The sequence below is a fragment of the Diuraphis noxia genome, unplaced genomic scaffold, assembly GCF_037042655.1.
Source record: "Diuraphis noxia isolate RWA-SAM2 unplaced genomic scaffold, SU_Dnox_SAM2 contig0002, whole genome shotgun sequence".
In the NCBI taxonomy this organism is placed as follows: domain Eukaryota; kingdom Metazoa; phylum Arthropoda; class Insecta; order Hemiptera; family Aphididae; genus Diuraphis; species Diuraphis noxia.
Window position 1 is genome coordinate 45620851 of NW_028301712.1, and position 27946 is coordinate 45648796.

At 27.8% G+C, this 27946-nt stretch overlaps 1 protein-coding gene across 8 annotated transcripts; it reads left to right on the top strand.

Moving 5' to 3' along the window:
• The first annotated feature begins 29 nt into the window (after nucleotides 1-29).
• On the top strand, nucleotides 30-27838 carry LOC107168862 (uncharacterized). Of its 8 annotated transcripts, none has more exons than XM_089219178.1 (9): nucleotides 30-538; nucleotides 1867-1935; nucleotides 2052-2181; nucleotides 11186-11258; nucleotides 13268-13311; nucleotides 16189-16338; nucleotides 17021-17125; nucleotides 21042-25887; nucleotides 27472-27838. In XM_089219178.1, the coding sequence occupies exons 5-8, from the start codon at nucleotides 13283-13285 to the stop codon at nucleotides 22924-22926; spliced, it is 2169 nt and encodes a 722-aa protein (XP_089075304.1). In that variant the 5' UTR covers nucleotides 30-538; nucleotides 1867-1935; nucleotides 2052-2181; nucleotides 11186-11258; nucleotides 13268-13282; the 3' UTR covers nucleotides 22927-25887; nucleotides 27472-27838. The 8 variants fall into 8 exon arrangements, with proteins under 8 accessions (XP_089075304.1, XP_089075302.1, XP_089075300.1 ...); XM_089219176.1 differs by lacking the exon at nucleotides 1867-1935 and having other exon boundaries at nucleotides 21042-24987; nucleotides 25067-25887; XM_089219174.1 differs by lacking the exon at nucleotides 1867-1935 and having other exon boundaries at nucleotides 21042-24982; nucleotides 25067-25887.
• Nucleotides 27839-27946: the final 108 nt, after the last annotated feature.

Below are 27946 nucleotides of genomic sequence, written 5' to 3' on the forward strand. Positions count from 1 at the left end.
ACACTGAACAATGACCGACTTATATCTTCTAATCATCTGTCATTTTAAAATGCACTTCCGGCTCTCAGAAGTCGGCGATCTACGTGGAAAATCCTTACCTAAAAAAACAACCATTGATTTTCACTAAAATTGAATCGATTTATTAAAATATTCGGTTCATCAGAGATCGATTTTTCAAATTAAAAAAAAATCGATTTTTTTATTACAATATTTCTACCGCACGGCGCACAGTGCCACGGTCCGCACACCGTTTAAATTTCGGTTATCACCTCATGCTTTTCTGTAGTTGAACAATGATTGAATGAACTGTGAATTGCCTGAATCGCTCTTTTGATCGTTGGAGACTCAGGACGTTCCAGATTCCATGAAACTCTCTTCTGTCAACAGATTGTGGCCGCCACCGTAGTTCGATTTACAATCTTTTTACTATTAAAATACCAGATCGCGTTTACATGAGCGGTGTGCAACAGGTCTTGTTGCTGTGGTAGTACAATAGCCAATTCACGGGATACATACTATAAGTCTATAACCACTAAAGGTATGAGAATACAATTTTGTGGTATCATAATTTATAGTAGTACAGTAGAACCTCATTAAACCGGACTCATAGGGGCTCTACTGCTCTAGCCGCTTTAGGTTGTCCGATTTAATGAAAATCTGGATTAAACAAAATAACCAATAAACATGTTCATATTATAGATTTAAGAATATTATATTATATTAATTACTATGTATGATATATTGCTACATAATATTAGGTCCAGCAAAAACTTAACACATTAAAAAACTTACATATCAACATAATGCATATAATCATAATTATTATATAGGTACTAAGTCACACTTTCATTAGTTTATCGTTAAGAGAAAGAGACATTTTTTCGCTTTTTACAATTGACTAGGTTTGCTTAAAGACATCACAGTGATACAAAAATAACGACTACAATTTATAAAACTAATAACATATGACACATAAAACACTCTAAAGCAGCGGTTTCCAACCTTTTTATCAGGCGGTGCCCTATTGTTTGTACAAATTTTGTTAGGTGCCCTTCTGTGAATATCACGAGAAACATGATAGAAATAAACACTAGTTTTCATTCATAACTGATTTAAATAATTTCATTGAACATATTATTAATAAATTATAATTTTATTGTTGAATTAAAAAAAAAATTTTTTGTTTTAATAGTGAAAAACTAATAATGAGATATTTGAGGCTGCTTATTTTTGGAAAGTTTGGCAATGTTTTTATCTGTTTTTATCTATTATTGAATTATTCAACACATATTAGAAACACTATATTTAATATTGGATATACAGATAGTATTCTAAGTGATTTTGTACGTAAAATAATTTTTTGTTTTTTCAACTAGGTACAATAAATTTTTAATTTTTAATTAATAATTTTTTTCATTCTCGGATGATCCGTGGCACCCCTTAAATGAGCTCACGGTGCCCTCAGGGCATTGCGGTACACAGGTTGGGAACCGCTGCTCTAAAGCGTATCAGGCGATCGACTAGCGAATCAAATATGACTAACTAATGGATAATGTGAGTTATATGGATAGAATTACATATATAATAATGACCCAAATATAAATTACTAACAGATTATGATAACTTTAATGACGGTAGTTAAGAATATATGTACTTATGGGACTCGCTTTTATGTTTATTTTAGTCTAACTGCTTATTTTTCGTAATATTAGACAGCTGTCCAGATTAAGCAAAGTCTGGATTAATGAGATTCTACTGTATAATCTATTATAATAATGTAATGTAGTATAAAATAAACAATATAAATACTTATAAGATAGATAGTCAATGTTTCAAGTTTCAATAGTGTACTATGTTTTATTTTAGTTATTTGTGAGAAACAACATTTATTTCAGCTAATGTCCTGTTTTACGAAATCTTACATCAGATGTATTGGTAATACATTTTTTTTATGGTTAATTCATGAGAAATTGGTAAAAAATTCACCAATGTCATGTTGTGATGTTTTATTGCCTACTCAGTTGCAATTATTGACTTGTATTATTTTACAGATTTTATAGCAGTGCATTTAACCATACGAAAAGCTACCTACATGTTATAATATGATACCTATCTGCATGAAATGAAAAGTAGATTTCATAGATTGAATACATGTGTGTATAGCAATTTAAGTAATTTAAAGTGAGTTAATATTTTGTGACTTTATGTAACATACCAATTTGGTAATTCTTATGTTTTTGTTTTAAATTTTATTAGGTATATAACATTTGTTGTTATGTTAGTAGTATGTATGTAAACAGGTATTTCATATTTGAAAATTACCATGTCTATTTAGTGACACCTCTTTATTTTCTTTATACTAAATATTATAGTACCCTTTTGAAGTATCTGAATATCCGACAAAGTATCCTTTTCGACTTCTTGCATACTATTGCTTCGTATTTGTATTGGAACTATATGCATTATCCCTAACTCGTATGGTGTTTTACTCACTTGCCTGAATTACCAGTATAATTAATGAAAACACTACTGTATTGACTGCTTCTGACTAAAGAAATTTTGAAAATTTCTTGACGTAGATCAGGAATGGTGAACCAATAATACGTGCCAATAATAGTATGTCTGTGCATTTTAATTTATTGTATTTTAAATACTCACTAACATGTTTGACATACTGATGACATAGTATTTTATGCCAGTGTTCTAATGTAAATTTCTTAGTTGCAATGTTTGCATAATGCCCAATTGTGAAATATTTGTTTTGATTAGCATCAAAATTAATTAATTCTCATGAACACCGACTGCAATAGTATGATCATCAATATTAAATGTACAACTTTTACTGTCTGCCACCATTATAAATCCTTTATCAAGGCCCCAAAAGAAAATAAATTTATGTTTAGATCAGGTACAAATTTTAAAATATTTTCTTAGTATTCTTTTACTCACTTATTGTCAGTATAAATATAAATATTTATAAAACCTTTTCTGATCACCATAGTATGCTAACCATTTCCAATACATACTAATGAATGCACATCAACATTTTTATAAATAACAAACCACTCTTTTCGATTTGTTATGTGGTTGCTCGCACCTGAGTCTACATACCTTTTGTCTGAGTTGTTGATTTCTTCAATTTTTCTGTGTACACCAATGAGCGTCAAACCAGAAGTTGAATTTTTTGTTCCTATTGTTTATTAAATATCCTACTGTCTCATTTCCAATGCCCTGGCTTTTTTTTACAGTGATTGCATTTTCCTAGCTTTGTATTTTCATTTTTGTTTGGATACTCTTTCACCCTTTTTTTGAAAAATTATTTTCTAAGTCCATTCCGTTACTAGTGCTACTGTTAGTATCCATTTCCCCTTGAGAACGAGATCCTTGATATAATCTGGCTTCTTCAACCTTCAACCATAAGTCAAAATATCAAGTTTGATAAAATCTTATTTTCACTTGATCCCATACATTAATGAAATGTTTAAAAGGGTCTGGTAATGTCATTAAAACCTTTGTCATCACCATTGAATCAGATATTGGTACTCCTGATTGTGCCAATTGCTTACTTAAATTTTCTAGTTTTTACCAGCCATACTATCTATATTCTATAAGGTTTGTAACATAACTCAAGAACTATTCTAGTAACAAAGAATAATAACTAGATCGGAAATGTATAGTATAGTATTAAGTATAATGACATTTAAGTTCAAATTTTAATGAAATAATATTTTAAAACGTTGAATAACAATTTGAGTTATTTTGTTGTAATTTAAAAATATTATTAAGGGATACTTGAGATTTTTTAAGAACTTTATTATATTATATACAATATAGGCTAATAGTAAAATAAATAACTTTTAATAATAATTATATCATTTAGTAATGTTATAGGCTGCAGAATGTTTTCGCTCTGAATTGTTTATCGTATTCAATGACCAGGGCTCGTAACTTCATGCACTAAAAATTGGCAAAAAATTTATTGAAATATGCTCTAAAATATTCAGAAATATGCATTTATATTCACTATTTTAAGTGAAATAAATATGCATAATACAAAAAAAAAAAAAAACATAAACAAATGTTGAAATAATAAGATATATATTTTATATATATAACACTCAGTGTAGTTAATACGTCATATACTTTGTAAAATTCAAAATGTTGTCATTTATACCAATCTTAATTAATTTTTCTATAAATAAATATAAATTGCCAAATTTTCATACCCACATTGTTCGGTGGTGAATGATAGTTATAACGATAACATTGTTTCTGTGGTACGTTTAAAACCAATATAGTGGAACACGAATAAAAATAAATTGAAATCAATACTATAATTTTAAAAATGTACAAGTAAATGAGAAATAAAAAAGAATTTAAATATTAAATTTTTTAAACATTTTATTTTATTTTTATTAAGAAAGAAAATTTACAACTGTATACAATAATTACAATGATCAAATTTGATGTATTAATATAGAAAAAAGTGACATGAATAACATGATGAGGAAGATACCCAATGGTAACACCTCTTTTACCAATTTAATAGGTCACCATTTGCGCTTTAGTCTACGTGGTGGGGTTTTTGGTTTGGTGAGGGTGGTCATTATAGAAAAAATAATAAAAAGAAAGCGCACTCTGATAAGCAGCATTGAGTTAGTGACTTGAGCATTCCCGGTGGTTATCGTAATAACTAAACTATCGATAGTTGACATCACAGACTTCTATAATAACTAGATAAGTAACTCCGTGCATTAGTTGAAGCCGGGTTCCGCCATTTTCTCGGTTGGCAAATAGTATGCAATATTATATATGTATTTATGGTAAATATTAATTGATGTTGTATTGTATTTTATTGTTTCTAGACTTGTTGTTTGTAACAAAAAAAAATTATTTTATATAGATCATTTTGTCATTATTGTTATATATCACCTTTAAAAAAATTTATAATTTCATTAATTCCTTATACATTTTGTATTTGCCAACTGAAAAGATGGCGGTCATCCCCGTGCGAGATTCACTGATAACAATGTAAATATTATAAGAGTTACTTATGTAGTAAGTATAGAAGTCTATGGTTGACATTAATCGATTATTACTAGATTTTATCAATAGTTTATAATAATCGATTATTTTAAATACTTGTTTTTAGTAATAATTAAATGCTAATTAAATAAAACATTTACAATTAAGTTGGTTTAAACTTTGATAACTTGAAATATATTTTATACAAAACATTGAAATATACAGAATATAATAAATTTAAAATTACACATATCAATTTTTATATAACTGTAACAAAGTAAAACAATATGCCCCTAATTAATAAGTTAATTAACTAATATTAAATAAGTGCAGTTAAAAAAAAAACTATAGAACACATTTATAATATACATTACAATACAAAAATTAAATATTAATAAAACATTATAATAATAATACAGCAAATGTAAGCAGCTAACTTTATATTTACTAAGAGGTCCCTAATTTAATGGAACAAATTTTTTTAGTTCTGAGTTTATATATGTTTTATGATATCTTAAAGCAGCTATCTTAATTTGATTAAAAGTATTTATTGATTTTTTTCGCCTTTATTTAAAATTAAGTTAATACCTGTAATGAATGAAAATATTAGTAATCTAATAGATGTATTTAAAAAAATATATTGCAAGTCATGTTTAGGACAGGATAATAATTCTAAATTAATATAATTTTTCATAATCGAAATCATATTTTTTTTTACATTTGGTTTTTCAATAAAATCTGAAATAAATGTATTGAATAAATGTATAGCTAGGCCATATAAATTAGAAGCTTCAGTTGTTGGATAATTTAAATTAATTTTTTCATATTCACGGATTTTAATAAAGTTATGCTCATTCAAAAATATATTAGACGTTAATTTAGTTTTACACAGTTTACAATTATTGACAAATGGTTTAATTTTTTTTATAATCCAACCAGCAACAAACGATCTGGTATTATTTGAAACAAACAAAGATGGTAAATTTAGAGTCTGGGGATATGTAACATTTAAATTGTGAGACAGTTTTGAAATATGTTCCACTGATTCTTCAACAATTTCCTCCTCGTCTAATAATAATAAATCTTTTAAACTGCCTAAAACTCTGTCACAATTATCTTCTTCACAATTTGCTCCCACCGAATTTGTTGTAGTTAAGTTTGATATTAAAAGGGATTTGAAAGAGAATATAAAACCAGCGCAAGTTGGGTTTATATTTCTAATGGCGTGGTTTCTAATGGAACAAAAGAAATTTTCTAAGGGGTCTTGATTAAAATTTCTAAGTAATATAAAATCAAATCCATCGTTTAACAATTTCTTACAAAGATATTTAAGGCCTTTTAAAGTTAGTATCCAATTTTTTATTGATACTACTTTATTTTGCTTGCACACAAATTTCATACTTTGCAGTACACAAATAGCTTCGTCCCAAAATGTCCAATGAGCAGAGGACAGCACATCTCAGATCTTTACCAATTGGTGGTGATATTGTACCACCATTCACGCTGTCAAACAGCTTGTCCACAAAAAGACATAATACTGCAGTATCTATGGCAGATGAGTCAAGTTGACATTTGGATGAACTTCCTATAAAAATAAATACTAATAATAATTTAATTTTTTAATTTTTTTTTGTTAATTGTAAACTTACCTGGCAATGAAGCTAAAAATTTGATAATTGAACCAACTCGCTGGCTGAATACATGCGCAGCGTGTGAAATCTTCATTTTTTTCAATTTTTCCTCATAAATGTGAGCATCAGATAATTTGGGAATCATATGATCACCAACAACCGATTCACTTTTGTCCAGTTCACAAAGCTGAATATGTGTGACCATTTTGCTACTCGCTGAATTTTGTCTTTACAAATGAACTTTAAATTTTTTGTCAGAAGATTATTACGAAGACATTTTAATAGGTGTGGTGGGTCAAATAGCGGTATAATTTCCTGATTATTAATCTCATCTCCAAAAAGCTGATTTTCCTGACCAAGTCATAAATATTTAGCATTGGTTTCTGCTCTAAGCTTATTTATTGCAGCTACATTTGTACTTGCTTGATCACAAACCAATGCAATTACTTTAAGACTAGTAGATTGGACTGCTTCAACTACTTCTTTTATAGAAACTACAAGTTCTGGAGTTTTTATGGTACTGTTTGTAAACATAAATGCCACAGGTTGTTTAAATTTTGTATGAACCCCTCTTACCATGAATGTCATTGCTTTATCAGCAAAAATTGGTTTTATTCTTTTGCATCCAAGGTCTTCAAAGCCTAACACTTTATCTTTGTGAGGTATATATTGTAAACCAGGAGATAGCGATACCTCATAAAATAAAATAGTGCAGTATTTGTCTAATGGATTTTTTATTTTACCAACTGTTATTTTGTGGTGTTCAAATATTTTTTTTGTTTATTCCTGTGTGAAATGGAATTTTTTGCAGTAAAGTCATTAATGATTTTTTAGATGGTAAAGCAAATACTTTTTGAAGGAATCGATAAGCTTTGCCACTTTGTTTGAATACTGATAGTGCAAATACATCATTAAATGTAAATCTTCTCCCTCGTGCTTTTTTAGATTGAGTGTGTATTTGCGATTCAATGAAAGTAGTAGTGATTTTATTTAATTTGAGCAATGATTGTTTATGATTATGCATGTATGCTTCAGCCAATTGCAAACGTGTCTTAAGTTTAGGGTCTCGATACTTAAGAGGACGCCACACCCGCATGTGTTGTCTTCGTCGTACAAGTGCGTAGCATAGCAAATTTTACGCTCAGCAGATCACGTTTATCTCCGTTATTTTAAAATTTAGAGTGAATTGACCTATTATAAAAATTAAAGGCAAGATTATTACCGAGTGCATCTCATAGGCTTTTTATTATATTTTAATTTTAAAGCGAGTAATGAGTATTTTAAAATTGTAAATAATTTTTATATCTAAAAATACTCATAACTCGGCTTAAAATTAAAATATAATAAAAAGCCTATGAGATGCACTCGGTAATAATCTTGCCTTTAATTTTTATAATAGGTCAATTCACTCTAAATTTTAAAATAACGGAGATAAACGTGATCTGCTGAGCGTAAAATTTGCTATGCTACGCACTTGTACGATGAAGACAACACATGCGGGTGTGGCGTCCCCTTAAGAGTGGCAGTTACTTTCTTGGCATCCTTAAAAGCATGATATATAAAGGATTTTTTTGGATTTAATTCTATTTTGCGCCTTATATTTATATTTCTTAAAACTCCTTTCGACTTCTTTCTTTCTGTTAAAAAATAATTACAAATGATATATTAGAGTTAAAATAATTGTGTACAAATTTAGTTGTTCTTACCATTGTAATTCAAAGTTGTAGAAGTAAACTTTGAAGGTATTTCGTTTGAATCAGATAAGCTGCTTATACCACACATTTCAGTTGAATCTAAAAAAATATATACATTTGATTTTAAATTTTAAGCTTATCCACTTTAATTTTAAGAAACAATTTAACAAATTAGAGCAATTTCCTAAACATAAATATTAATATACATTAATAATTAATTTATTTTAATTTTTTACTTGTCTTATCAGTTGTACAGATCACAGGTATATTTCTGGAGTTTGAACTGTCTGAAAGATTTGATTCCTGCTCAACTTGATCTTTAACTACAATTTATATGAACAATTATACAATTTTAATTTTATAATGAAAAAGTGTAATTGCAATGTCAGTAAATTTAAAATAAATATGTACCTATTAAACAAGTTGGAACAATAAACTCAAACATAAAAAGCTGTAATAATTACAATTTCTACACTCACTATTTCACTAAGTTTAGACATAGACATACAGCGTTGATTGAAATAGGTATCCAAATAGATGTATTTTCATAGATCCCAAATATACATCAACATATAAAACACTCATTTTATAGAACATTATGAAACACAAAAATTAATCACAAACATATAAAGTACCGATATAACATACACTAAGTAATTAAAAATGTAGTTATAATTTATAACCTAATAGCACCTTAGGACCTCCACCTGAGTTTTACTCAGTGAGGCCCAGTAATCTTTTAATATTAATTTAAATAATTAAAACAGACTGCCAAATATAACTGACTTTACTTAAGCATCTACCACAACTTATACATGCAAATATGACACAGCAACATTTAATAAAACATTAATTTATGATACAAACCATTTAGTAACTTTAATGTTGGTATAGTGTTACAATTTAACTTTTTTGTTCCAGGACTTTTATAATTGTTTTCAAAATGTTTTGCACATACGACAAATGAACCGTAAACTTCATCAATGCTGAGATTGTTTAATTTAGGATTCCTTGAGCACTGAATCCAAATTTTAAAACATGTTTCATCCCTGGGAAACAAATGTTGGATTGTTGTTTTATCCTTATGTGTTGTACCACAATTCAAAATAACACAGTTTTTTGAAGGCATCTAAACATAACCAACCAAATATTAATATATTTTGCAACTTGTTAAGACATTGCTTAAAGCAAATTAACATATAATTTTTATTTAGAGAATGGCTTGTACTTACTTCAGTATACTTACTCAAAGTCTATAAATAATATATTATATGCTCGCACCTTGTAGTAGGTACTTGACTTACTCTACACTTTATAACAATACAAAATCCAAAATATATAATAGTAAATATTATTTACTAAATACAAATACGAAACAACAAAAAATGAATAACCAAATAAGAAATAACCAATATATTTCTGTGATAATTAATTAATTAAATAAAACATGTATTAATAATTATTGTTTTTATTCATATAAAAATAAAAATTTTGTATTTTCTATGTGTACCAACTTTTAAAATGTGTCAATGTTATTAGGTTGTCATTCTGAATGCGTAATCAAGCTATCACCGCTATTCCGTATTAAGTTACCCCCCTATGGTGGTCATGTAGGATATTAAAGTGTTGCTATGCGTGCTTAGATTTTGGTGAAAACGTTTGTACATTGTTGTAGCTAGTTCAGTGGTAGTTGTTATTTTTAAGTTATTGTGTAAGGTAGAATTTGAAACAAACCAGGGGGCTTTGGTAACTAACCTTAGCGTAATTGATTGAAAAGCCTGAATTAGCCTAATGTTCGTGGGCTTGGCCCGGCCCCAGATTGCTGTTCCATAAGACCAGACTGGTCTTATGATTGACTTATATATTATAATAAGTTTGTTTTGGAGTTGAGGAGAGGTCGGATGAGGTGAAGTCTATAGTTTGCTAATTTTCTTTTTTCTTTTAGACGGGGGCCCCAGGTTAATCTTTTATCAAGTGTTATGCCTAAGTACTTTATTTCGGTTCAGACAGGGATGGGGACATTGTTCATAATTAATTGAGGTAACTTGCACAGATTTGTCTTTATTTATTTTAATTTTCCATTTTTTGGCCCATTCGTCAATTTTATTAGCATGGTCTTGAAGTGCAGCTGAAGCTTGGTTAGGATTTGAACTAGAGGAAAGAATAGCTGTGTCATCAGCGTATGTTGCAAAAAGGGTATTACTAGGTTGAGGGATATCAGCTGTGAATACATTGTTTAAATCAGGGGATAAATCACTAATCTGCGGGACTCCAGCATATATTGAGTTAGTAGATAAGTAGATGATATATCATTACCCTGTCATACGACAAACAAATAATTTTGCAGATAAGATTTGATAATAAGATAGTAGGGAGCTGGCATGAAGATTTATAATTTGTATAGTAAGCCTACGTGCCAAACTCTATCAAATGCTTGAGCAATACATTTTATTTTATGATATGATATGCACTAATAAATGTAAAAAATCAACTTTATGTCAAATATGCTTTAACACACAAAATACACAAAAACATGCTCTATTAAACTTCATATTTTTATTATTATTGGTATGAAATGTTTTTGTATCTTAGTGAGCATGTTTTACTGTGTTGCAAGAAAAACATGCAAATGAATTATGCATGGACTTACGAGCCCTGTCAATGACTATTGAATTAAAATTTAACACCCATTACAGTTACTGTTTTGATACCTAATGTACAGTAGAGTGTTTCCCACTTATCCACTTTTTATTTTTTTTAGACTTCACAAATTAATGTATGTTCTTCTTAACTATAAACATCAAGTAATTATATTATACAATTTTTTTTTTATAGATATTTCAAGATCAAATTACAAAAATATCCCCTGCTGGCTGGACAATTAAAGTATACTTCATAATATTTCTAGGTATTATATGTATAGTATACTTATTATTCAATGTATAATTAGTTATTATTACCATTGATTATATTTTGTATAATGTATAGAAAAACAATGTTCAATATTTTAACCTATGCTAGATATTGATTAATTGACAATGATAACAGATTGCACACAGTCACCAACAGTATTATTTTATTTATTAAGAGAACACCATTCCTGCATGTGTTATCTTTGTCTTACAAGTGCGTAACACAGCAAATTGTATGTTCAGCAATTCTAATTTAGCTCAGTTAGTTTAAAATTTAGAGTGAATTGACCTATTATAAAAATTAAAGATAACATTATTATCTAGGTTATTATTGAGGATTTTTATTACATTTTAATTTTAAAGCAAGTTATAAGTATTTTTAAAATTATAAATTGTTTGTAAATCTTAAAATACTCATAACTCACTTTAAAATTAAATATAATAAAAATCCTCTGTGATAACCTAGATAATAATGTTACCTTCAATCTTTATTCGAGGTTAATTCACTTAAAATTTTAAACTAACGGAGCTAAATTGGAACTGCTGAGTGTAAAATTTGGCAAACTACGCACTTTTTGGACAAAAACAACACATGTGGATATGGCGTCCTCTTAAGAGGATGTGATACCTACCCCCATATGTTGTCTCCGTCTTACAAGTGCATAATATAACAAATTTTACGCTCAGCAGATCACGATTTGCTCCATTAGTTTAAAAGTTAGAGTGAATTGAATCATACAATCTATAAATTAAAATATTATTTAGACGACCTCATGGATTTTTTACTGTATTTTAATTTTGAAGCAAGTAATAAGTATTTTAAAATTGTAAATTTTTTGTACATCTTTAAACACTTATAACTCACCTCAAAATTAATATAAAGTAAAAAGCCCATGAGATCGTCAAAATAATATTCTTATCTTTAAAAATTAAATTTTATGAGAAATCGATTAACTCTAATTTTTAAATTAACGAAGTAAAACGTGATCTGCTAAGTGTAAAATTTAGTATATTATGTACTTGTAAGACAGAGACAACACATGGGGGTATCACATCATTCACATCCTCTTAAGAGGACGCTACACCCGCATGTGTTGTCTCCGTCTTACAAGTGTGTAACATTGCAAAAACTGTTTCGCGTGGGAAAGAACCGAGAAAGCTACAGTTATAACTAAGAAACGAAATTTTCATCACATAAAAAGGAAAATTTTGTCTGCGTGCAATATCGTTTTTATTTTTTCGATATCAGAACTACAAAAAAATTCTTATTGTTTTATAATACATTAATTTTGTGTTTTTTAAGCACGAATAACTTTTTTGTAGTTCTGATATCGAAAAAATAAAAACGATATTGCACAGACAAAATTCTCCTTTTTATATGGTGAAAATTTCGTTTCTTAGTTATAACTGTATCTCTCTCGGTTCTTTCCCGCGCAAACAGTTTTTGCAATGTTAGTATGTTACGCACTTGTAAGACGAAGACAACACATGCGGGTGTATAATGTATATTCGGCGCGGAATAAGATCATGACTAGGCGGTGGACCGATTAGCGTCCGTTACGCACAGCCGATTTCTCATTGGTTCCCCAAACATCTGTTCACAGTTATATAATTTACAAAGCCGGTAACTGCCACTTTTGTTGGCGGTGCGGTGGAGGAAGTTGTTTTGAATGATCGACTGGTCGTCTGGTCATGATCTTATTCCGCGCCGAATATAGCGTCATCTTAATAGGTGAAATGTAATTTAAATTATATTATTACTCGTATTTTATTGTTTGACGTAATAACTTATTTTACTTCTATTTTGTACATAAATGACTAGGTAATTATTATAAGGATTAATTTGAATAATTATTAGTAGGTAGAAATATTACACTGTATTTGCAACAAATTTTTCTTCCACTATTAGCTACCTCCCTGGGAGTCTAGAATATATTATTTTTATAGTATATTGTTTTCTATACAATATATACTCAATGGTTTTGCTAATTAAAAATTTTTTTAGTAACCAACATTTTAGATGAACAACATGGAACATTTAAATTCAAAGTGAGTATGTTTTAAAAAGTATTTTTTCATCAAAACAGAGGTTCCCAAATACGACCCATTTTGGAAAATGTTTAAATTTTGATAACCAACAACATTCTTCATAAATATATAAATATTTCAAGGAACAAATGCACTTTACCAACCCCCTCACAATTTTCAAAAATTTTTTTTTAACCGACTTGCTTTTTTTATGCTTAAAACAATGTTGTAATTTTTTTTTTACCGAAAACTATTATTTTAGAAGTTATAGCCTTCCAAAGTTTACGATTTTACGCTTATGTGTTTGCGCGCAAAGCTATAAGACAGCCACTATAACAAATTGTTATTATTTTTTTTATGTATTTTAACATAGTTGTGAGACATAGTAATTTTCGGGTGAAAAAAATGGAATAATTGCACTTTACCTCTCACACGATGTTTTGGAATTTTTTTGAAGTTTTTGTAAAGTTTTTGAACCTCTCGTTGGATGGGGGCTCGTCCCCCAAACCCCCGGTGCTAAAATAGCAAACCTGTGGGGGGGGGGTCCCCTTCGGGGCCGCGGGGGGGAGATCATACCTGCCCTGCGGGCAGGGCTACACGCGAACTGCGTCCCGAAATAAAAAATTTGATAAGCGGGTACACGAATTGCGTCCGGCATTATCTAATCTACTGCATGAATTGCGTCCGGTTTTGTTTAAACGATTGCTGATAAATTATTATAATTAAATATTTTTTTGGTCTCCCATTTTTAAAACCAGACGAAGTGGAGGATTGTTTTACTGACGATATTGTATCCATTCTACCCGAAAATGAAAAAGTACTGCAATTTTCCGATTATATATTAAATACATACATAAAGCCTGATTGTGATTTCCCGCCTTCTGTATGGGCAATGTACTCATGTTCTATAATTTTAACTACGAATAGTTATGAAGCCTTCCACTCCAAGTTTAACAGTATGTTTTACCCAGCACACCCGAATATATTTCAATTTATAGATGTTTTAAAAAATGTACAAAAAGAAACTTATATTAAACAACGAAGTATTCATGTAATTAAAAACAGACGAATGATGGTATGTGAAAAAAAAATTCACTAAGACAAAATATGGCGAAACATGAAAGTGGCCAATTAACCCGTCTTGATTCTATTAAGAAAGTATCATTCAAGTTTAAACTAATCTTTTAATTTTTTAATTATAACTTTATATATATATATATATATATTTTTTTTTTTAAACTATTATATTATTATTATTAATATTATTATTATATTATTAACCAACACATTTTATTTTACTCACATCTAATTGCATAACAATAATAAAAAAACAATATTTTTAACCTACTGATAGTCGTAATTTGCTATCGACAGTCCTTAGTCTGTATGAAATGAGAAGGAACATAATGTTTTTACGTTGGGACGCAATTCGGGTAGTTGTTAAATATGGTTGGGACGCAATTCGGTGTAGTCGTTAAATATCTTTGAGACGCAATTCATGTGGAAAAGGGATTTCGGGACGCAATTCATGTGCAGCGGCGGGCAGGCCGATGACCTAACAAGTTCATTTAACCTTGTTAGTAAAAGTAACACGACTCCGATCGCCGAACTAAAGGGACCTCCATCCACCACCGGGGCTAAAATAGCAAAACTATGCGACATGGTATATATAAATATACCAATTATCTTTATGATAACAGAATAAGCTATATTAAGTTGTTTTGCTATTATCTTCAGGTAGGCAACTTGCTAATGGGTACCTTTGTCCTATATAGTATATACTATAACTAAACTTACCAAACGAGTGACCCAATTATATAATTACCTACCTGGTGAAAATGAGTCACTCAGTGGAGACGATGATTGATGATTATGTGATATAAATACTTTATAAATTGTATAAATAAGTAATATCATTAAATATGTTGTACCTATACCTACAGTATTTATTTATTATTATTACTCGCGCCCTGTTAACTGTTGTGTTATGCGATAAGCGCGCCGCGCGCATACGTACTTTTTGTAGTATAACCACAAACTTTGGAAGGCTATAACTTCTAAACTAATAGTTTCCGGTAAAAAAAAATTACATCATCGTTTTTAGCATAAAAAGTGCATTTTAGCCTATTTCAAAATATAATTGCGACATATTTTTGGGTAATTTTGGCAGTTTGGGAACCTCTATCTTAAAATATAAATTTTATGAAAATGCACATTTTTCACTAATTATGTCTACAAATTTGTAATGTAAAATGGTTGAATCTTGAATAAACACAATGTGTATAGACGTTGTATCAATTCACTATTGAAAAAAATATAATGATGCTTTTTAAACTGTAATGGATATACCTTATATAAGCATACATGCATCTACTTCTTCATAGATTTTTATAATTTTTATGCTTTTATGTTATCAGTGAAATCTTTTGGTTTGAAAAATTACAATAATGTTTATTCTATCTTGGCTTAAATCTGTTGAAACATTTTTTTAAATATTTTAAAAGCATTGTATAGCAAGCTTATGGTTCTGGATTTTTCATTTTTCTTTTTAATGCTCCAATTTTGGAATAGAAATTATTAAGCTCTACATAGTCTTTGTTGATACAATATAACAGGGATTTTCTGATATTTTATAATCTTTAACATATGTATTCTTGACATAATTTATACGCCAAAATATCACTGAAAAGACTTAGAAAAATATTATGTAGTAAAGTATTTTAATTGTATTACCTTTATTTTTAAAGTTTTTCTTCTTATTTCAATTTATTCCTAAAACTTCTATTGAATATTAATATAATAGTTGAAATAGTATCCAAAAATTTAAATGTTTTTTTACCCATAATTTTTTAATAAAAATTATAAACCATGTTAAATTTGTATTTTTGTTTTCCTTAGAAATAATAATATTTCTAAATTCAATAAAACGTTAAAAGTATCACTAGAAAGATGTGATGATCAATTGACATTCTGTAACCAACAAATAATCAAAGAAGAAGTGTTTGAATTTGAAGACTTTGATATCACAATCGAAGAAGATGATTTTCTGTAAGTATTTCACTTTGATTTTGAGTTATAATAATGATATTGTGTATTGTGTATTTTTATTATACAATAAGTGTGTAAGACAATTTAAATTATAGACACTGTATAGTTTATTTTGTTTTAACATTATTATTATAAATATATTGAATACATTTAAAAAAGTTAGTGTAGGTTAGGCACGCTTTACTGCACTTTGGTTTAAGTGTATTAACATGAACAAATCGGCTTAAGTATACCTCTGCCCAAAATAAAATGAATAAAAATAAAACAATACAGATTGTGAATACAGTGAACACTCTCATATTAAATAATTTTAAAAAACTTGTTTAAAAATGCATGTTTTTCTTTTTCATTGCTTTATTTTCAAGAGACAAGAATTAGGTATTTAAACATTTGCTGGAGAACCATGCTATCTAATAGTGGAAACCTTTTTCAAATTAATTCATCAAAATGAGTGCAGAAATAATACAATGCAATAAGCTACAATCGTTTTTAAATAGTATATTTTATCATAACATAATAGTATGGTGCAGTCTTTGATAGTATATTTAAAATGTATACACAAATAGAACTTAAGGATAAAAATCATTAAAAAATTTCAATATAAAAACAATTCTTTTTATCAGTTGAGAATTTAAAATACTCAAATATAATTAGTAATATAGTTCTTATTTATATTTTTTAGCCAAAAAATTAAACAAGAAGACAATGATGTTAAGAAAATTGCTGTTCCGCTAATAGAACAACAAAATATTCATAAAAAAAATGTGAATGAAACTATTCATATAAAGTAAGATGATAAAACAAAATATATGATATTATGTAAATTAAATAGTTAGTCTCAGTACCTAATAAATCATTAACAATTTACTATGTCTTATTCAGGAATTAAAATAATACTCAAATCAGATATTATTTTAATTTGAGCACTTAATTTATTCCATAGGTACCATCACTACAGATGTTTATACTGAATTTGACTTTACTTCATTATAATTTTGTAACAATTTATGCAATTCTATTCATAAGCGTGCGCAGACATTACTGGCAGGGTAGTCATACATGATACATTACACATGACATTTAAAATGAATAAAAAAATTTTGATAGGTAACTTTATTTAACTGCATTTATCATAGTGAAAAATTATTTTATAAGAAATAATATAATGTAATATACCTAAATTAGTTAATAAGTAAAAATTTAACAACACTATTTTATATAATAAATATATTATACATGTTTTTATTATAAATGTATAACTCCATACGCCTCTTGGCTGGAGTGTTGATTTTGAAATATTGGATAACTTCGTCTACATCTATATTATAAGCCATATATTGTTCGATGAACATAGTCAGAAGTCCATCTAACCGATCTTGCCCCATTGTGCTTTGCAATTTTGATTTTACAATACTCAGCTTTGAGAAAGAACGCTCACATGAGCAACTTGTCACTGGTATAACTACAAATGATTTAATAGTTTTGAAAAAATTATTAAATATGGCTGCTCTATCAGAATTATAATTTGTCAACCATTGTATCCATTCTTCACATGCTTTTTGATTACTTCTTTTAGGTGTATTTTCCATTTTTTTCAGCAAAATAATTTCTGATTCTAACTCATGAAAATCCAAATTAAAAGCTGAAGCAATTATTTTTGTATCTTCATTATTAGTTTCTAATTTGAGCATACTACCAACACTTTTAATTAAATTTAATGTTTCTTGTTTGAAGCGCACACTTAAACTTGAAATCATTACATCTAATGTGGCAAAATACACATTTATCCTCATTTCATATTTTTTTGTTGATATAATGTACTGTGTTTCATTACAATCAATTTTAGAAGACACTCGTCTTTTTTTCACATCAGGAATGGAAATGTTATTATCTTTGCACATTTCTAGAGTCTCATTGTATATATTTGAAAATGAATCTTCATCATTTCTCAGAGACTCTAAAGATAGTTTTAATGAATTTACGAGAGAAACTGCGGTTATAAGATCCAAATTTGAACTTTGTAAAGCCATACTCACCTTTAAAATAAGAGTCAAGATTGGATGTAACATCTGTTGAGCGAATATAAAATCAAAAGTTTTCATCTGATGAATTAATCCAAGTGCTTTGGCTCTAACATCTGGTTGTTTCGTAGTATCACCAATTTCTTTTATTGCAATCAATATAGGACCATAGTCTAATTTTACAGCAGAGACAGCCTCAGCACGACAAGCCCAACGTGTATTTGATACAGATTTTAATGTTTTTTAATTTTATATTTGCAGAGTTAGCTACTTTTTCAATTGTTGCATGTCTTGTACAACTACTTTCTATAAAGTTGTAAATTAATTGTACAGTGCCAAAAAAATCAAATGTTACTCTATTTTGTCTCCCCAATGAATCAAATAAAACAAGATTGAGGCAGTGTCCATAACAATGCACAAAAACTGTTTTATCATTTTTTTCTTTAAATTTGGCCTGCACTCCATTAAAACTACCTGACATTGAAGCAGCACCATCAAAACAAACTGATGAAACTAATTGCCATTGAATGTCATATTGTTCAATGACTTCACATAATGTATTAAATATACTTTGTGCATCAGTAGATAATAGCCTCTTCATGCACACAAACTGTTCTACTGGACAATTTTTAATACTGTCATAATACCGTATCACAACAACCTATCTATATCCGTGCTAACGACCATAATATATTTTTCCAATATTCTTATTTTTACGTTTTACCGTTTACGCACATTTTGAAATGGTCAAACATATTAGGGTGGGGGAGGGGGGCTAGTTGTTCAGTTGTTCGCAGAGTAGTCAAGTGCCTACCCTGACTACCCCGTGCGCACGCTTATGATTCTATTAAAAGAGCATTGAATGAACTCTTCTTTACCATGTGGTGATACACTTGAAATAGTTATATGTTTTATACATTGTTGACTTAATGAGTATGCTCAAATATATCTGAAAAAAAAATACATTAAGAAAATTGTAAAATTCTTTTTTTTTTTAATCTCATAATTTTTCTGTAGCCTGTTGGTTTCTATAATTCAATCGTTACTTCAGTACTTAATTGTTTATAATGCTTTGCTACATGAATTGTTTAGTGTGATCTTTAAAGATATCAAAAAAGCCTATGTATTTAAAACTAAAAGAAGCAAAATACATATCTAATTTTAAACTTTAAACCCACATACTGCTTTGTTTGGAATGAATGACCTACTCTAATCTAACAATCAAAGACTTTAACAACCTTAGTAATTTATTACTTAAAAGAAAATATTTAATATTGTACACACATAATTGTTTCATTACATAATAAATAATTTATAACTATTTTATTCAAACATTTAAAACTTCATACAAACAAACCATTTAACTTTTTAGATTCAGAGCAGAGCGATTAATGTATTGATTTTACAATGTTTTATGTTGTTTTTTTTTTGTGTGTGTGTACATGATAAATTGTCGAAAATATGCTTCAATTTTCAACTTCAGTTGCTTTCTGGTTGGGAAGTGAATCTAGTTGGTGCATTGGGGAAGTCAAATTTTGACTTAAAAAATTCCTAGTAACTTTCAAAAGCACCGAAAAAATAAAATAAAGGAAAACGGGAATTTTTAAAATTATTGATTTTAGATATTGGTATAACTCTTAAACAAATCACTGTAGACACATTAATGTTTATACTGGCATTTTCTATACATGATAAAAGTTTTACAATTTTTGATGCATTCTTATGAGCATTCAAATTACAAAATTGTAAATTCACTTAATTTCTCTTGTACCGATATTCTTATTTTGTTGTTATTCAAAAATGAATAACTTAAAAATAAAGAAATTTACACCATATGTTTATTTCATCAACTGGTATACTGGATACAATTTTCAAAATATTTCAGTTGGAAAATATTAAAAATACATAAACACGTTTTATTTTATTACTGTTTAAAGTTATTAAACATTTATAAAATGTTTAGCTTTTATAGCTAAGTATTGAAAATTTAAAACAAAGCTCCATGTAAGTAGTTGATTCTGCAACAAAAAAATCTAAGCACTATACAAACAGTTTTTTTTTTTTATAGTTATTTTAATTTCAAATTTGGATGAAATTATATATTTAGTAACCAAGAATAACAATTTCAGTTATTATATTGTTGTATTTTAAAAATATTATTCACGAGTACTTGAAATTTATAGAGAATACTTTATATTCTAATTTTAATAGTTAATGCTGTTAATGACTTATATTAATACTTTGTAATAAATTGTATATACTATGAATGAATGAGTGAGTCGGGTACATAATGAATCTATTTGATTAATTTGGAATTTATTTTATAGGTATCTACTATCTACCCACATTTTTAAAAAATTATAAATATAGTATATAATATCCTAGATGGACAAACCATCTCTCAGAATCGTTTTTCATGTAAAATGATTTTATATCATTGAATTCAAATTTAATACCATCCATTACAGTAATTCACTTGTAAACTACTGTATAGCAGAGCGACATCCTTTCTAAATTAATATATTGCTCCGAACAACCTTAAAATCTACTGCTTTGTTTTATTTTACTTTTGTTGAGTAGTCATCTATTAGCTATGTTGTATAGTTTTTTAATCGTTTGATACTTTTTAAATTGGTCTATAGTTATTTACCTATTTTGTAACAGTCATTTTTTTTGTTTCAGTTCATTTGTTTCTAAAAGAAATGTTGGAACTACTAATTTTGATGATATAGATTGTGAAGTTAACAATGTTGACAATATGGTACATAACAACATCATTGAAATTGAGCCTGAAAGATCTCAGTTAATTTTATCTGATATCGGGTCTGTGAAAAAGTCTTATAGTTGTCAACTCTGTAAATTATCATTTTCAAATATTGAAGATTTAAATAATCACCAGAAATTAGATTTAATAAATTACCAGAAATTGTATAAACCTCAAAAATCGCAGTCAGCATTTTCTGAAGAATTAAACTTGACAAAGCATAACAAAACAGCTGACCAGAATATAACTTTTAACTGCATGTACTGCATTAAAACATTTACAGTTAAATCAAATTTAACTGTGCATATAAGGAGTCACACTGGGCAAAAACCATACAAGTGTGAACTGTGTCAAAGATCATTTGCTCAAAAACAAAATATGATGTGTCATATGAGAACACATACAGGATATAAACCTCATTCGTGTCGGATTTGTAATATGAAGTTTGGCCATAAGTCATTATTAGACTACCATGAATGGAAACATACTGGTATTAAACCATTTAAGTGTGAAGTTTGTGTTAGAGAATTTTCTCGGAAATCAAGTTTAGTTTTTCACCAAAAACACAGTCATACAGGTGAAAAACTTTTTAAATGTAATGTTTGTGACCAAACATTTTATAGAAAAACTTTTTTGAAGAATCATATGAAAGTCCATAATACTCTGCAATTGGAAAAATGCCATATTTGTGATAAAACTTATTCTTATAAATCAAGCTTACAAAGACATTTGTTGATCCATTCTGGTGAAAAGATGTTTGAATGCGATATGTGTAAAAGATCCTTTTATCGGAAAACAGGTTTACTTGCCCATATAAAAGTTCACATGAGAAAGAGACCTTATGAATGTAATCTTTGCAGATCAACATTTCTTACAGCATCAGAACTAAAAAGTCATTTAAAATCTCACTCCAGTAATAAACCATTTCAATGCCAGCTTTGTGATGCAAGTTTTATATTACAATCACTTTTAAATACTCACATGAGATCTCACTCTGGAGATAGACCTTATCAGTGTCCTTATTGTTTAGTGACATACGCTCAAAAGAAGAGTTACTCTTACCATTTAAAAACTCACAAAGACCATGAGTTGTACAAATGCAGTTTGTGTAGAACATCATTTTTTCAAAAAAATAAGCTAATTGATCATTTAAGATTACATACTGGTGAAAAACCTTTTAAATGCCTTGTGTGTAACAAGAGATTTGCACAAAAAGCTGTTTTACAGTCACATATGAGAACTCACAGTATTGATAAAAAATATAAATGTGACATATGTAGAGCAATCTTTGAACAAAAATCAAATTTGATTAAACATATAAAAACTCACCTTGCCTTTAAATCAAATTTTAGGTGTAGATTTTGTAAGGCTACATTTTTACAAAAATCTTCTTATATGAGTCATATGAAAATGCATTCTACAGGCAAGCTTTATAAATGTAGTGTGTGTGGTACTTCATATCTACAAAAAACTGACTTAAATAAACATGAAAAGACTCATAAGATTGAAAAGGCTTTACTGATGTGTAAACTATGTAATCAATCTTTTCCATCAAAAATAAAACGTATAAATCATGAAAGAAAATTTCACACCGAAGAAGCATTTCAATGTCTTATCTGTTATAAATTGTTTTTTGAAAAAAAGGAATTAACACTTCATATCAAATTGCATATGAAGGTTATGTCATCTGAATGTTTGAAATGTAAAGAACCGTTGCTACAAGCGCCTGTTTCGGCTAAAGTATTAAGAGCTATTACTGGAAATAAAAAAAATTTATGTGACGTGTGTTCTATCATCTTTTAATCTACCACATATGTAATTCGCTGACACTTCCAGTATTCTGGCATTTCTTACCATATTGAAATTTACTATTTAATACATTCTTTCATTACACTTGTATATACTTAATTGGATTTTTTATTTTATTATTTTAATTTTTACTTTTATTTATTAATAACCTGTTTTAATAAGTATATGTATATAATATATATGATTAGTGATCTGAGCGCTTTATAATTTAGTGCATCTATTAATTGTTTTTACATAAAAAAATTATGTCTCATTGAATGCTATTTCTAATGATTATCTGATATATTCTGTTCTAACATTATAATATAATATTATCCATATCTTATTTAAAATTCATTAGTAATACCCTTGTAATTTCTACCCTATAAAATTAAAATTATTATAATATTGATAACATAAGTTTATGATTTCTATAATATCATGGGAGGAAGTGTTGTCTTGTGAAAACATGAATATGAAACTTCGGAATCAGAAATTAAAACAATTTTTAAACACACATGTCTTGTAAGCCTATTCTTTTTGTTATGAAAACAACAATAGGAGAGATTTTACGATTGATGGAGTAAATAAAATGGTAGGTTAAATTTACGAAAAAAAAATAACCTTAGATTTTGAATTATTGAATACGACTCAAATTGCTCATAATTCAAGTTTTAGGAAATAATTAAGAAATAATCGCTTTATCAATTAGACATTTAACATTGTGGTCAGTAAACTGTTGCGCTTAGGAGGGGAAAGTTTCCCATATGATATTATTAAATAAGCTAATTAATCAAGCATTCAGAGGCTTCTTTTTGAATTACAAAATACAGATTGTAATTAATGCAATGTATATGTAATGAAAATTAGAATATGCTATTTGTGATTAGCATGCCAATTTTTGTTTTGAAATTTATCGTTAAAATACTTTTTCGATATTCTTAAATGTATAGAAAATTTATTTGAAACATCGTAGTACAGCATTTTTTTTAGATATTCCTCTAGAATTTCAATAAATGTTCCCGAGTATATTTTATCCAAAAATCAAATTGTTTTGTATTGATTTTGAAGAGTATTTTGTTAGTCATTAGTTCATTACGAAGAAGCCATGCACAAAGTTGTTAACTCAATATTACGATAGTTCTGGAGACAGCAGTGAAGAAAAATCTCACATCAGTAAAAATAAAATAGATGAATATTAAGGACATGGACCAATTCAATCGAACAAGAAATTCACAACCATCGTTGACAGAACATGAATACTCAGATTAAACCATGGATACTTATACTGTTGGAATAAAATTTTCTTTAAGATGTTAAAAATATTTTTGATGGTATCAACCTAAAATGTATCAATCAAAAAACGAGCTACTTGAAAATATAATTAACATAAATGTATAAATCTTCAATTTTCTAAAACAATATACATACTTAAATTGTATACTCTTGGTTTCAAAATGATTAAATTTTCTTAAAAAAATTATTCTATAGATTAAATTATAAATTATATTTAGATTACTGTGCTGAAAGAAAGTTAAATACATATTTTTGCCCTATTAAAAAAAGCCGTTAAGTTTCTTTAAATTATTGTAAACATTTTTTTAATCTAAAACTAAAAATCAGAAAAAATAAATATTAATGATTGATGAAATTTCTCTTCATACTGGTATAAATTTCAACAGTAGGAATTTAACATTTAATGGATTAAAAAACTGATGATTAAGTTGACAGTAAATCAGATAGCTCTAAGCAGTAAACCAGAATTTAGTGTTTATGTGGCAGAGTCTTGGAGATAATATCACTCTACGATAGCTGTTTTTGTATCAAAATGACCATTTAAGGATTTGAAATATGTTTCTACTACTGTAGAGATTTTCTTCTATGTCTATATTAATTATTTTAACTATAATTTCATAAATAACAACATTTTATTTTATTTTAGGTTTTGATCTTTCTCAGCTAGTTATGAAAGCAATTTCATTGGTAGAAGATGCTGGATTGCAAATTTTAGGTCTAACAAGTGCAGATGGCGCAGCTACAAACAAAACTATGTTTAAGCATTTAGGACAATGTAAGGTTAATTAAAAAAATTATTTTAAATATCCATTTGATAGCAAAATAAAAAAAAATATTTGTGTTTTGTGATTCTCCTCAGACCATTTAGATTTGTTTCAATGATATTAAAAACTTAAGAAATTCATTTCGATTTATTGAAAATCCGTGGGCAGTAACTACAAAAGAAATATTTGAAATTAATATTATGAATTGTAATATTGGTTTATTGAAAAGTGAATTAATTGACTTACAGCAGGACATAACATTAAAAGATATTTTTAATGGTAAAAATAATACAATGGAATTTTGTAATACACTTGAGGAACATCAATATCCTTCCCTTTTATCAAACGTAAAAGGTATTCTAACATTTTTTGGATCAACATATTTATATGAAGCTGCTTTTAGTTAGGTAACATTTATAAAAAAACAATTACAGAAATCGTTTGAGTGATGTGCATTTGGACGATTTACTGCGGTTGTCAACATCAAATAAAACCATAGACATAAACAAAATTATAATAAATAAATCAAATTAATTAATTTTAATTATATTAATATCAATATTAATCTAATAATTTAAAAAATATATAAATTTAATATACTAATATAATAATATGAATAATTTGTATTTTGTATAAAATAAACTATGAATTGAAATTTAAAATTGTAATTATAAATCCAAGAAAAACATTTATGTCATTCACATACTTTTTCCTACAATACCCTTTCCTAACAATATATATATATATATATATATATAATTTTTATGTTTTTAATTATTAAAAAAATAATTAAAAATGTATGCGACCCGCAAATAATTTTCAAAAATTACATACATTTGGCCCATTCTACAATCCTAGTGAGGACCGCTGATTTAGAATGTAAGAAATCGTTTGGAACAAAATAAAAATATTAAAAGTAAGAAAAATTCAACAAATTAATTTACTTATAATAAGACTAATGAGATAAAATATAAAATATATTTTTATGAGGTTATTAGGTACATCATATGAACAGTTTTTTTAAATGGTAACATATTTTATATTTGTAAAGTATTTAAACTAGAATAATTGCATTGCATCCATTAAAAATTTGCCCAAAGATAACTAAATTCATATAGAATTAAACAGCTGAGCCAAAATAAACAAGAAATACAACTTACAAGTTATATGTAACTGCTGAATAGGTATATTATCATGTTTGTTAACATAGTATTTTAAAATTTTATTTTATTTATGCATGTTTTATATTTAGCTGTCAAGTTAATTGATGGTTGTTGGGTTAAAAATTTACAGTGATCAACAATGTATTGATTTAAGTGATACTCTAGACTCTAGAGACTGAATATTTTACACTACTGATGAAGGAGTGATATGTTGCTAGAAAATAAAAATTCCCAGCTTTAAGTAATTGGGAAAAGGGTCAAGATTTTGAGGTTTTTTATGTATTGTACAAATTATTGGTAAATAATTATTATGTATGGCAAAGAGTTTGGGTAGTTTACTAATTATTTAATGTTTCACAATTCATGTTTAATATAAAATTTATGTTTAAACCATAAAAGCTATTTGGTTTAAAAATGATCCTATAGTCCAATACTCCAATGTATACTATTAATTATAGGTGGGTAATTAAAGTTTAGTATAGTGGTTTCGGTATGGTTAGATAAATGGGAGATTCGAAGATCTGAAAGTCATATAAAAAATAAAGAGTTCTTACTAAAAATACAGCCGAATCATTGAGAATAACTATTTGAAGTCCATAGTATATTCTATTAGTCTGTTCACAATTAGGGAGTTTACCAATTGTGCTTAAAATGACCTTTTAATATACCAATTGCGCTTTGTCTTTTTAGGTCGATAGACCAATTGTGCTTAGTTGTTTTCAGAGTTTATAATATTATTCTACATTACACCTAGTATATAAAAATATGTATTATAAATAGATTTTTTTCAGTCAATACAAAAAAATTACACAATGAACGTCAATATTAATAATATTTGTACAATATAAATCTATACCAAATCATACACCTAGATACACGCCAATAATAAATAATTAATATACATAAAAATATAATATGTCTGTATAGTACCTATTAGACTGTGTGTGGAACGTAGGTACAAATTAGGCAGATAAATAGGTGGATAACGATCATTAATGATAGTGAAAACTTGTTATACGAGTAATCTATCTCTCAAATTCATACTTTATAATAGGCTCGTTAATAATAATAAATAAAATATTTTATATTTCGTCCTACGTCGAGTCGGGATAGGTACTATTATCAGCTTGTCATATTTTCCCGTAATTTCGTATACGTTTTGCTTTAAATTAAGTTTATTTGAATGTATATTAGTTAGCTATATTTAATTGTGTATATACATATATAACTTTTTCCGCCGTGTAGTAACTTACATATTATGTTCATGTAAAAATAAGGGACCTAAAATATAAGTAGCGCAATTGGTTTACTGAGCTAAAATACAAATATTGTTTTAGGCGCAACTGGTCCATGCCCCACAATTAAGAATAGTTGGCGGCGGTTGATTTTCGCACATGGGCGTGGCCTTGACTACATGCGCGAAGTGATGTGAAACGCTGTCATTGTCGCGGTCGGTTTGGAGAGCGACGGGAGTTAGAATGGGCGTGGCTATGAGTTTTCGTCACCGCTGTCTAGTATTCTTATTGTGAACAAAGTATAGACTCGCCTTTATTTTTATAAAAGTGGTTTGCTGTATGTTTTTTTTTATATACATTTAACCAAGATTAATTAGAAGTTTGTACTTTTTTTTAAATGTTATTTTCATATAATTTTTTATTACCTATATAACATACATTTTTAAAGAATTTCATTATTTTAATATAATTGAATATAATTTTCCTTGTTTAAATTCAAATTATGTACCCTTAACTAGTATGTCTGATTTAAAAGACGCAATGTCAGAAAATTCTATAGAAATAAAAGACAGAATGT